Source organism: Gymnoscopelus braueri (assembly GCF_963280865.1).
Source record: "Gymnoscopelus braueri genome assembly, chromosome: 18".
NCBI lineage: Eukaryota > Metazoa > Chordata > Actinopteri > Myctophiformes > Myctophidae > Gymnoscopelus > Gymnoscopelus braueri.
In genome coordinates, this window is record NC_137618.1 from 14,474,392 (window position 1) to 14,487,917 (window position 13,526).

Genomic DNA, 13,526 nt, shown 5'->3' on the forward strand with positions numbered 1-13,526 from the left:
GAGATTAGATCTATTAAATCCCATGGATTTCAGGAGACTAAGGATTTAAGTATAGCCACATTAAGCAACTTGTATTTTATCATGTAATAACACATGCCAAATTCAAACATGGGTGATATTAATGAAATAATGAATTAATGACTAATGAATAGTGACATTTTAATCAAGTCTACTACATTAGACTATATTGAAATAGCCTATACATTAATTAATACAAAACAATTAAAAAAACGTTCCCAAACGTTTTAGCTCAAGACCCAAAAGAGAAATTTGATGTCTCCCCTGGACGCATGCTAGTGAAAATAGCAGATCTACAAGCTCACAAAGCATGGCATTGCGAGGCGTTGTGAACTTGTCCATCGGCTATTTTCACTTCTACTTAAACTTTTGTTTTCTAATTTATGGAATTTCTTTGATTTTGCTTTTATTTATTCATGAAATTATTTTGAAAAATAATTGAATTAATTCCTTATTCATGAAAAATGTTTTTTTTGGGGGGGATTTCTTTTTGAAAATGTTTTGAAATAATAATTAAAAACAAAATGTAGGAAAAATAAAGGGATATTCACTCGCGCGACCCAAACATGGGTCCCGAACCCACCGTTTGGGAACCGCAGTGCTCTATCTATCCCACCCACTAGCCTACTGTCCCAGCCACTGCCAGGTCCCGACGGGCTCGTGTTATAGTGTAGTGTTCACGACCGATCCTACGGCAGCCAGCCTATCAGCTGTCTCTGAGCCGCGTCTGGTGCGTCCCGACCCCCGCATGGTGTGCAGTCAGTCACACAGTGGAGTTTGGAAGTCCTGCCTGGGAGCCGCAAATGTCGTTTAAATACCGGATCTATTCGGACTCATTCAGATCCAAGAGTTTGAAGTATCGTTGACAAGAGATCGCTGACGAATGAGGGACTATAAAAGCGACGAGCAGGACCTTTTCTTCTTGTGCCAGTCTGTCTTCCCCGCGCAATTTGCGCAAGATAGTGACACTGGTGCCAAATTGACCACCACACAGCCATAGACCACAGTTGGCTACCATGTGAGAATACAGTAAGCTACCACTACTTCTGCTCCTGTCATTTGGCTTGTTTTGCTTTGTTTAAAACTTCAGTCATCAATGGATCATTAAGTCCACGAGAGGATGGAACCACAGAGCCACAAACATGTTCTCCTCTGGATACTTGTAGGTGAGTTTATATGACACTCATTATTACCACTATGAAGCCATGCTGCACGATGTTGGATTCTGTTTTCAATCCATGAATATAGTGGTAGTCTACCGGATAGGGGACATATGGGCACCTCGATATAAAATTGTCTATCTTGTCCAAAATGTGGAGAAAAAAAATAATATTTGAAAAATGGTCTTAAGTAATGTAAAGTATACGTGATGTGAACATGCACGGTACATCATTATCTATATATTTAGTGCAGGGACCTCAATTCAAGATTTGTGGTCCCTTTCTATATAAACCCATGGTATCTTCTGGTGACTTCTTCGTCTCATCCCTTTAGTCAGAATGGTTTGGCTACAACTTAATAGTAAAAGTTGATTGCAACATGATGCAAAAACATATCAACTGCTAACAGAAGGACAATACAAATTAATTTGAACAGGATTAGAGGGTATCTAACAAACACAATTATAATTTTACTTTTTACTTTTTACTTTTTTTCATTTCATTGCATTATTTTAAAAATATTGTATTATATACATGTATACATCATGGTTTTCCCTTCCCTATAATGTCTATGCGAACCCGGGGGTCTGGTAGGGGGGTTAAGAAGCGACCTGGGCTGTCTTGCAGCCACAGGACCGCCAGATCAGAGGAAGAGACTGTCACAACTGCCAGCAGGCAGGCTATACAGTACACGACTAACTCTAACCCCAGTGCATACTGACGGACAATCTACAGTATGTACTGAAAAGACACTTTTGTATGCCACTGTGAGAATTTGTATGAACTGCTTGCCCACACAGTGAGCGTAATGTCTCTTACCTCTGAAAAGCTTGTTTAAAAAAAAAAAAGTTGGTCACAAAAAAAAACAAATTAATTTGAAAAAACTAACAAACAAATAACAGTAGCATATAACTTGACAGTTAACATAGGCCTATACTGTTCTGTCATAGAGGCATGAGAACAGAACAGGTGTGTTCAAATTAAACGAAACAGTACTTTAATGCTGGTGCATACAATACTGAGCGTTAATTTAACTCAGAGAGTGTACAATTGGAACCAAATGGAGGTTACATGCTATGGCATTATTTCCCCAAGGATATAGTGAATTAGAGTATCAAATTGAATTATCGTGTATTCAACTAGAGTCTAGCATATAGACTCATTATTGCCCATTATAGTTGGGGTATGAATAGATTGGAATGCCGTCCAGAATATTAAATGAACATTGGCAGAATGTTAAAGCGGTAGGAACAGAGTGAAGTTTAACCTCTCTGCCCCCATGTGTCAGTCATTCAATTTGCTTCATTATTTATCACCACTAATACAAAAGACATGAACTGATCAGACGTTGTGCTGTATTCATTTCATGGATCTAATCTGACCGTTCTTTCCAGCTAGCACTCATGCAGGAACTCCTGTTGTAATACTAGACAACTTTTTTATTTCAATTGACTCCTTAAGAGACCTAACAGACACACCTTCAAGAGTGTACATGTTTTGTAGTTGGTTAGAAGTTCGTCGTTAACCACTTACAAGCTGTCGTCCCTGTTTTGGTCTTTTTAGGCGAACTTTGAAAATTATTTTCAAAGTATTTGGAAAATAGCACATCTACAAGCTCGCAACACATCGCTATGTGACACGTTGCGTTGTCCATTTTCACTATTCAGCGTATTATAAGTGTTTGTGGTTAACATTGAGATGGGCGGCCGTAGCTGAGTGGGCAGAGAGGCTGTCTGGTAACCACCAGATCACCTCCCGGTTCACCCACATCGAGGTGTCGAAGTGGTACCCTCCCCATCATCACACTGGTATGCCACGATGCATTCTGACAGAGGTGTTTGGCCGTGTTTTCATAATGTAACCATCTTCTCTGGCCTTTCTTCATTGTTTCCTGTTACAAAGACCCCATGTGGGCGTTCTATATACAGAAAAAGAAAATGACTCATCACAGCACCAACAGCAGGTTGTCTCATTACTATTTCACCACCCTCTCTCTCCTGCATCAGAATTTAAAAAACTTTTTCACAGGGAACGACATTTTCTTTTTTAGTCACATTTGCACGTACATGAAATGTGTCCTTTGCACTTTACCCTACAATAAATAAATGATAAATCCTATAGCTACAAAGGAGCAGAGAGCAGGCATTAGTGTAGCGCTCGGGGAGCAGTTAAGTGTCTTGCTCAACAGGGACACAGGCCATTGATGATGTCATTGGTAGGCAGAGGAAGGCTGTGGACAGTTCAGAAACCTGAGACACGGAATGAGTAGACAGAAATGAGCATTTAGTGAAGACCAATTGGAATCGGTGAAGTGCTTACTTTAAGCCCTACATACTTCGTTGTATGACGAATAGCCATCTACGACCCAACAATGAATTGCGTTGTGAACTTAAATTTACTTTTTTTATATGTAGAAATTGTAAAACAAAAAATTTAAATTAAACAAAAACATTCTAAAATGTTTGCCTATAATAACACGCCCCAAAATAGGGATGCAAGTTGGAAAATGTTTAATAATTTAGTCAGGCATAGTATGCAACTTTGCCCTGTGTTTACATAACAAACAGTAACAGCCTCTGGAGTAGCGTGGTGGTGTTTGCCTGCAGAAACACATTACCCTCTCACTGTATTTTGTTGTTTTCACTGGTTGTTTTGGTAGACAGGGACGTTTTGGGGTCAAACACACCCCACTACTAGTGGCTGATAACTGCTGGTATAGAGGAATGATGGGTAACATTTTTATATACTGTTTTGTTATGTAAACAAAGGACAAAGTTACACTATGCCTTTAAATTAAAAATGTACACTCCATCGCACAAATTAGGCTTCACAGGGCCCTTGGAAGATTATAGTAACATAATAGTCTGTTGAAACTTTGCATAAGTTTAGAACTAGCCAATCAAGAAATGTCTGATCCAATTTCTCAAGAATAATTTGGGTCATGACCCAACAGTGTTTAATCGGCCCTGACAATGTTCCAATTGTAGTTCCCAACGACAAAATGAACATAAAGAAAGAATCACTTTCTCTCAAGGATTGTCAGTGGGACACACTTTAATCCTCTTTCCCTGACAGTACAGTTATCATGTTTAAGTTCATTATTAACTTTTAATTAATTTGAAACATTCAAGGATCTCTGTGTTGTTTTGACATCATAGGACTGAAACAGTATTCAAAAGTTTTGATACAGACTCAAAGTCTGCACCCAAAATGGACCATGAACTAATGCGCATTGGGGTCCCATGTGATGAAAAAACTATAGCATGTCTTAATGAGCTTTGGTCTCGAGCAAATTATTGATTAATTTGTGTGGAATCATTTAACTGCAGTAACTATATAGAGGAAAAACGTTTTTGGAAAAATGTGGCTATTTATGTTATTCATCTTACGACAAAGTATATAGGGTTAAATAGTATAGCGGTTGCTTAATCACTGAATCCCAATAAAGCATTAGAATTTTCAGAAACGTTTCTTGCAGAGTCACAGAAATATGCTTCTTTAACAAAGCTGTTTCCCCACAACACAGTGTGACTTTATTGTGTTATTCACTCAGTCTCAGACTGCACACGAATCAGCATAGAAGGTAATTAATCAACTATGACCATCAGTCACCCACAATGAAAACAACAATATAATTTATTTTCTGTCCTTGTCTGGATGTCTCTCTTACGCACACACACACACACACACACACACACACACACACACACACACACACACACACACACACACACACACACACACACACACACACACACACACACACACACACACACACACACACACACACACACACACACACACACACACACACACACACACACACACACACACACACACACGCCCCCACACACACACACACACACACACACACACACACACACAGTCTACTTCCAAAGTAATCTTAGAAAACATTGGAAAGGAGAATTTCTTCTTTTTCCGTGGAGATAAGGAAATACAAATAGCACCTGATGAAGCGTGGGGCGAAACGCATTGTGCAATAAAACTTTGAAGACATCCAATTTGTTCATCATTTGCATGGAGTGTGCAGTCACTTCCTTTGACGAATGCATTGTATTATTTATGTGTATATGTACACACACACACACACACACACACACACACACACACACATATATATATATATATATACACACTCATTCATACATACATACATACATACATACATACATACATACATACATACATACATACATACATACATACATACATACATACATACATACATACATACATACATACATACATACATACATACATACATACATACATACATACATACATACATACAGCATAGTACTGTATACAGAGAAAAGAGCAGTGTGGGAGAGATGATAAATAGGATGAAACAGGAGTAGAGAACACAAGGGGGAAAGAACAAGAAATGGGGGTTGGATAACAAATGAGATGGGCGGGACTGTTCCATCCAAGATTTAAATACTGCTGATAGATGTTGGCCTTGTTTATGACTTAGGCGCGTGTGTGTGTGTGTGTGTGTGTGTGTGTGTGTGTGTGTGTGTGTGTGTGTGTGTGTGTGTGTGTGTGTGTGTGTGTGTGTGTGTGTGTGTGTGTGTGTGTGTGCGCGCGCGTACCCTGTTTGATTGGTGGGCCCACCCAGTTGACATTGGCTAATTAGATTGATGCTGAACAAGGGATGAGAGGAGTCGATTGCAAACAACAGAAGCCATGTCGCCCTTTTTCATGTAGCTGTTTTTCAATATCCGATGTTAGATATCTGACTCTCCTTACTCACTTGAACCCACTGCTCTTAAAGGGATAGTTCACCCCCAAAATGACTTTTTTTCTATCGATTACTCACCCCATGGAGACTTGAATTCATGGAGATCTTTTGGTTTTATTTGGAAAAAATATATATATTTCTTTTAATAAAAATATAAAAAAATATATATATTTTTTAATATTTTATATTTTTAACAAATATAAAAAATAATATTATATTTGGAGAAAAAAAAATCTCCATGAATTCAAGGCTTCATGGGGTGTGTAATTGATAGAAAATAAGTAATGTTTGGGTGAACTATCCCTTTAAGAGTGTTCTCTCCTCCTATCACCTCTATCTTGTTAGAAGCGAGATCTTTAATGCTTAATTTTATACTCTGTCATACTCGTATGACAGCATCGCGTTGCAAACTGATATGAGCTTGTAGATCTATATTTGACGCACGAAACCGGCGTACGACGAAGTATAAATCAGGCTTAACTCGTCTCAACCTGAAACCACAAGAGACAATTGTTTTTAATAACCGCCCTGAAATAGCTCTGTACTGAAATGCTAAGCAGTCATCTTCTGAAGTCTACCTGCTACAGTCATGAACCAATGCCCGTTTCTGTACAAAACAGAATCAGGGTCACTTAGGGACGTTAACAATTAATCTATAATCGATTAATTGCCGTTAAGAATGATCGAATTGATCTATTTTCGATTAATTGAAGAAAAAAAACATGAAAAGTATGGTGTGTGTGATATCAAATGTGAGATTACCATAATCACAGTAATCCTTAATCATATTCAAGTACTTTTGGAGAGAAATGAGACTTCATAGAGCACTGTAGAGGGGAGGTGTGTGTGTCTGTTTCCAGTTGATGCTCGTTGACGCTCGTTAATGTTACATACATCAAGGCATTTATGTTTGGACAAGAATTTTCCTTTTGGTCCCAAAAAACTCCGCTTATTAATTAATCGATTAATCGTTTGATAAAGTCTGCTAAAAAAAAAAGTCTACTCAATCAACTATCAATTAATGAATTATATCCCTAGGGTCACTGTTAGCGGCCTAGTCTGTTGCACATGCAATACAAGGAGTGTGGTGGTCCTCACTGACAGATTATTCCAACACAATGAAATGAACAAGAGAGGAAAAACAAGAAAGAAACTGGGCATGGTCTATGAGAAGACAATGATTATACTCTCCATTATGAATCAAAAAGACCCAGTAGTAGCCTATTTAGAAAAGAGCAGTGAGTCAGTAATCCTTAACCTTTGCTGGTGAATAAAATGTGGTTTTGACCAATCTGTATCGTAGAGTACGTTGATACAATATAACTAGTGTGTCCGCAGTGGTTGTAGTTGGTCTACCTGCTCTTCTATTGAGAAATGTATATCCTGTGGGACCACAACTAGTTGATAAGAGGTATAGACTAATTATTTGTTTACCAACATTGAGACTGGACGCACAGGTGATCGTTCCATGCAATCAATTCCCAACATATTGTTTCGGGGTGCACTGGTTTCAGTACATTAAACCCCCTCTTGTGTGTTGGCTAGTGAGGCGTGTCCTAGCGAGACCTGGCTGACAGAATGGGTTTCATTTGGTGCCTGCCTGCGCGCATACTGGTTCTTATCAGTGTGACGTCGTCTGTTAAGGGGTCTATAGCATGAAGCACAAATTACGACCCAAACAGGCTTTCTTTTTTAGCTCAGCATTAGAAATTTCAGTGCTTGCGGAGGGGACCCTTGGCACGGAAGCCGGGTAGTACATGACAGTTACGGATTGTAGCTTTAATAGCCCAGTAAATATACACGCATATCGTCTCTGTGTAAATCTTTTTTTTTAATGATGTTGATCTCCCAAATTGTTTAATTATTTTAATCACAAACACATACTCATATCTAAACTGAATTAGTGTCCAAATTCATTCTAGAATTAAAGGTAAGAGGCAACAATCCTCTAGTAGCTTCCCATTGTTCCCCTTGCTAAATGAACAAATGGACCACTGTGTGATTGTCTTTGTGCATCTGTATCTGCTCATCCATGTGTGTGTGTGTGCGCTGTGTGCGTAAGTGCGTGTCCGTGCATGTGCGTGCAAGTGTGTGTGTGTGTGTGGCTCAGTGCGTGCACAAACAATAGACTATTATGCCTGCATGCACTTGTTTTGCCTGTGTTAGCCGTCAGCCATTGTTGTGTTAATTAAGGATGAAAGTAACAATGGACACTTTCAGAGTGAAATTTACTCCCTGGATTTACTGTCTACAACCAACCACCACCTCTTTCTCCTCTCTGTAACCTTAAGCTTCATGTATGCTTCGCCAAGTGACACGGTGTGAGCTTGTAGATCTGTTATTTTCGGCACACTACACCATCGTGCGAGGAAGTACTGTATGAATGGAGCTTTAGAATCCACGCTCCACTAATACATTAGATTTAACCTTCCATGATAATAACACAGGGACATTGTCTAATACCAAACGTATGCTCCCATTGCAAAATAGCTGATATACAAGCTTAGAACACTCTGCATCACCGACGTGCTGTGAGCTTGTATATCGGATATTTCCAGTGCGTCTAAAGTATAAATCAGGTTTATGACTGGCATTTCCACTAGACTAGAAGATTATGTTCATGGGGCATCTGCTTGATTGAAATAGAGGGAAGACACATGACAATGCTTAGCAGGATTCAAACCTACACATGGGAGGTGTCCTAGTTTTGGGGGGGGGGGGGGGGGGTACTGAACCTCGATAAAGAAGCATAACAGGATTGGGACTCAAAAGCATGGAGGTCAGCAGCATTGTATGAAAAGGGGGTCTTTTTCTAATTAGATGGGGTGTGTACAAATATTTTAGGGGCTTTTAGTTTTTATTCTGTAAGAAATTAATTAAAGATATGACATTTTGGATAATAATAATAATACCACACACACACACACACACACACACACACACACACACACACACACACACACACACACACACACACACACACACACACACACACACACACACACACACACACACACACACACACACACACACACACACACACACACACACACACACACACACACACACACACACCCTTAAGTCATAAACAAGGCCAAGATCTATCAGCAGTATTTAAATCTTGGATGGAACAGTCCCGCCCATTTTTTGTTCTTTCCCCCTTGTGTTCTCTACTCCTGTTTCATCCTATTTATTATCTCTCCCACTCTGCTCTTTTCTCTGTATACAGTACTATACTGTATGTATGTATGTATGTATATATATATATATAATTGAATGGCTTCAAAGTTTTATTGCACAATGTGTTTCGCCCCACGCTTCATCAGGTGCTATTTGTATTTCCTTATCTCCACGGAAGAAGAAATTCTCCTTTCCAGTGTTTTCTAAGATTACTTTGGAAGTAGACTGTGTGTGTGTGTGTGTGCGCGAGTGCGTGCGTGCGTGCGTGCGTGCGTGCGTGCGTGCGTGTGTGTGTGTGTGTGTATGACATGTGCGCACGTTTGTGTGTGTGTGTGTGTGTGTGTGTGTGTGTGTGTGTGTGTGCGAGAGAGACATCCAAGGACAGAAAATAAATCATATTGTTGTTGTTGTTTTCACCGTGGATGACTGATGTTTTTTTTTGTTTAGTTGAATAACATTACCTTCTATGCTGATTCGTGAGCAGTCTGAGACTGAGTGAATAACACAATAAAGTCACACGTGTTGTGGGGAAACAGCTTTGTTAAATAAAAGAAGCATATTTCTGTGACTCTGCAAGAAATGTAGGAAGGCAGTGAGGGCCACGTAAAAAAACATAGGCTTCTGTGACCTGGCATCTGCTTCGACATAATAAGTACTCCCTCACCTGCCGGGTGTAAGCACATACACATCACACGTCTTGCATGCGTTTGGTCTCCGAGCAGCTCTGCAGTTAGTGACCTAACTAGTCGTCTAAGTGCTTTGCTCAAGGCCACTTTTTGATTGACCACTCTTCTCTTCTCATTCACTCACTTGACTCTTCTTCCGCATTTTGAGCACCACATTTTGGTTTGACTGGAACACCGAGCAGGGGGCACAAGGGTTTCAGACGATAGAAGCATGCTCAGTAGCGTTTTAAATGCGGAAGTCTCGCAGTCCCAGATTTGACCACCAGGCGACGGAGGCTTCACTGTTCTACCGCGGTTCTGGGAGCTTGGTTCAAATTAGTAGGGCTCAGGACCATCATGCCACGCAGTGCTCAATGCTCAATTATAGGTGGCACTCTCCTCTTGACCACTTTCAACCTGGTGAATGTCATTATAGGCAAAAAAAAATCAACAATTTTCACCAATTTACCAAAAAGGTGAAAATCGCAGATCTACCATCTCACAACAAATCACAATGCAACACGCTGTGAGTTTGTAGATCAACAATTTTTTGCCACACAGCACCATTCTAAAGTGGTCAAACATGTCACATTATATAACACCATCATGTCCACTGGCTTTTACTGTTCCTACACTAAATCAAAATCGTGGGGTCCAGGTTTACACTCAGAGTTGTGAGCTTGTTGTGAGCTTGTTGTGAGCTTGTTGTGAGCTTGTTGTGAGCTTGTACACCTGCTATTTATGGTGAAGAGATTTTTTGTAGAATGAAGAAAAAAAACCCGCTTCAAATACAGTCCATTTTAATAAAAGTAGAGGGTTTAAGTGCTTAATCACATTCATTGGCTCTGAGACACATACGCACAAGACATTATGTCTTCCTCCACCACTCATTCCTGCATATCTCTCTCTCTCTACCTCTCCTCTCATTGCTTGTATAGCAATGAGAGAAAATAAGCCTGTCTCTTCTCTCATATTCCCTCCATATTAACCTCTTTTATAATTGGCCATGTATGTCACGGCCAATTTGTGTCTATATGAAATGTATGTGTGTTAATTTGTGTGTGTGTGTATTATGCGCATGTGTCAAGAGCACAGTGGAATAGCAACTAGCACTTAGTCAAGCTCCCTGGAGCCAACTTGCACTCTATTCAGTAATGGAAGCCATGCTAGTAGCTATAACACACAGACAACCTGGTCTGTATCTAATAACCAAATCCCCTCACACTCTCCATCGGTGAGAGCAGCTGCTACTGTATAAGGCAAACTAAATGCATGTCATATATAGACAAAAATCAAAGCACGCACACACAGTCGTATACGCACACGCACACCACATCAATGTGAGCACTGTACACAATCAGTAACCATTATTATACGGTTTAATTACAGGGGAGTGATGTGATGTGTGTTGACAATCAACAACAGTACTTGTTTGTGCTGGTATTCTAATTTATCCCTGTGAATCATCGTCCGTTTTTTACGTCTGGAGATTCCCGTCCAGGACAGGCTTCAGATGCGCCTCCTCAGGAGACTTGGTTCAGATCTGAATCCATTTGTCAGTTTGACTCTGAGAGTGTATAACTTTTTTACCTTCTCAGTTGCAAATGGATAAATTACCAAAGGACTTTACTGTGCTCTGAGTTACACATGAATACATTAACAACAGATTGTACTGTGTAATATTATATTTTAGGCACGATAATTCACTTGTCTGCAGTGGTGGAAAAAGTACTCAAATTATTTATTTAAGTAAAAGTATTAATACTGCAATATAAAAATACTCTGTTACAAGTAAAAAGTTCAGAATAAAACATTTACTTGAGTAAAAGTACAAAACTATTGGCATCAAAATGTACTTGAAGTACCAAAAGTAAAAGTACTAAATATTTGAAAATAGCAGATCTACAAGCTCACAACGCGTCGCGATGCGACGCGTTGTGAGCTTGTAGATCTGCTATTTTCAAATAGCCTATGTATAAAATAGGGCTAAAGTGGTTAATGTATGTTTCATTATATCATAATTTATATCTGAAAAGTAACGAGTAACTAAAGTTTTCAAATAATTATAGTGGAGTAAAAGTACAATATTTGCCTCTGAGATGTAGTGGAGTAGAAGTAAAAGTACTGAAAATTGGAAATACTCCAGTAAAGTACAAATACCTCAAAATTGTACTTAAGTACAGTACTTAAGTAAATGTACTTAGTTACTTTCCACCACTGCTTGTCTGTGGTTTGAATCTTAATTGTTCCCTTTGACAGTATGCACGGTGCATTTCGTGTTTCAGACTGGATATGTTTCATGCATAAATGCATAATCCGTGGAGTAATAATTTGCTTAACTTTGCCACCATATGCCTGTCTCCGTTAGATCACTTTAATGTGAATCATAATTGGTTGCAACAATATTAACACACAGACACATACAAGCCGTTATACAATAGGCCCATATGCTCGCAAATCACACACACGGCTGCACAGATCTATGGAGATGTGTGTAATGTTCACCCATGCTCACCACCTCTCTCTCTCTCTCTCACTCACACATGTACTACACAAACAAAAACACAGGAAGTCAAACAGACCAACTCATGCACGTGAAAGGAAAGATGCACACGCAAGCATGCATGCACGCAGCCACACACACACACACACACACACACACACACACACACACACACACACACACACACAACATTACAACGTCAGCCTTCACTGTGGGTACAGGGTACTGTATATTTTCTTTTCTTTTGCACTTGTCATTTTGACAGCAGTTCCTGTGTAATGCATTGGAGGGTTCTGTGTCACCTGAAGGTCACTCTCTGCACCTGGTGTGACCTCTTCTCACCACGATACAGAACCTCCTCTGTGAGCAGCTCCTACCCTCTTCTGTCAACCATGTGCCTCTTTCTCACTCACTTCGTACTGCCTGAAACCTAATATGTACAGTATTTCAGCATTTTGCAATGCTTAGTGATGGCTTGGCCTTAGGTGGGTTTAGTGGGTTCCCCCTCCATGCTTTTTTTTTACCATAGGGTTTTCGATTTATGCAGAAAATAAGGAGAGAAGAGAGTTTCACCTTTTGTTAACATAACATAAATGAATTACACCCATTAATATCTTAGCGGTGAACTCTGAAGCCATTACGTGCTTTTTAATTTCCCTGTGTGTTGTTTTTTTTTTTTTTTTAAGGAGATAATCTTAATGAACAAAATGTTCATATCAAAAGCTTTTGTTTGCCACAGAGTTTATTTTAATAAGCTAGGTTTATGAGAAAACACATGAAACAGACATGCTTCTCAAAAAGAAAGAAGGATAAAAACACAATAAATTCAAAGACTTATTTCCATTGTGGTCTCAGACAAACAAACCAAAACAACAAAGGACAGGCATTTATACACACAATTATATAAAACACTTTAAAGACTATAAAAGCTAAGAACTGTTTACAGCATTGATAAAACAAATTAAACCAGCTATTCTGGAACATTGCAACAGATCTAAAATCCAATGCAAAAAATCTGTTGGAAATCTGCGGTAGGACTCCATGCCGGAGGTAACCTCCAGGCTGGGTTGCAGCAATTGTCAGTTCTAAACCAGGAAACACACTGAGGTTCTCTCGGATAGTCTTCCTGTCATCTGCATCATTTTAATCCAGTGAGTACTTCCAGCAACTCCAGCCTTTATATTCATATATTTTATATATCTTGAGCTCTTTTTCTGATGCTACCTGGCATGGTCCCA

The 13,526-nt window shown here is 39.4% G+C and overlaps 1 protein-coding gene across 1 annotated transcript in view; it reads left to right on the forward strand.

The window, feature by feature from the left end:
* The first annotated feature begins 736 nt into the window (after positions 1-736).
* ramp1 (receptor activity modifying protein 1) overlaps positions 737-13,526 on the forward strand; it is a 50,952-nt gene continuing 38,162 nt past the window's right edge. Inside the window, exon 1 of the mRNA XM_080456799.1 lies at positions 737-1,184. Coding sequence (XP_080312925.1) covers positions 1,139-1,184 — 46 coding nt within the window. The 5' untranslated portion in view covers positions 737-1,138. The remainder of the gene's footprint in view (positions 1,185-13,526) is intronic.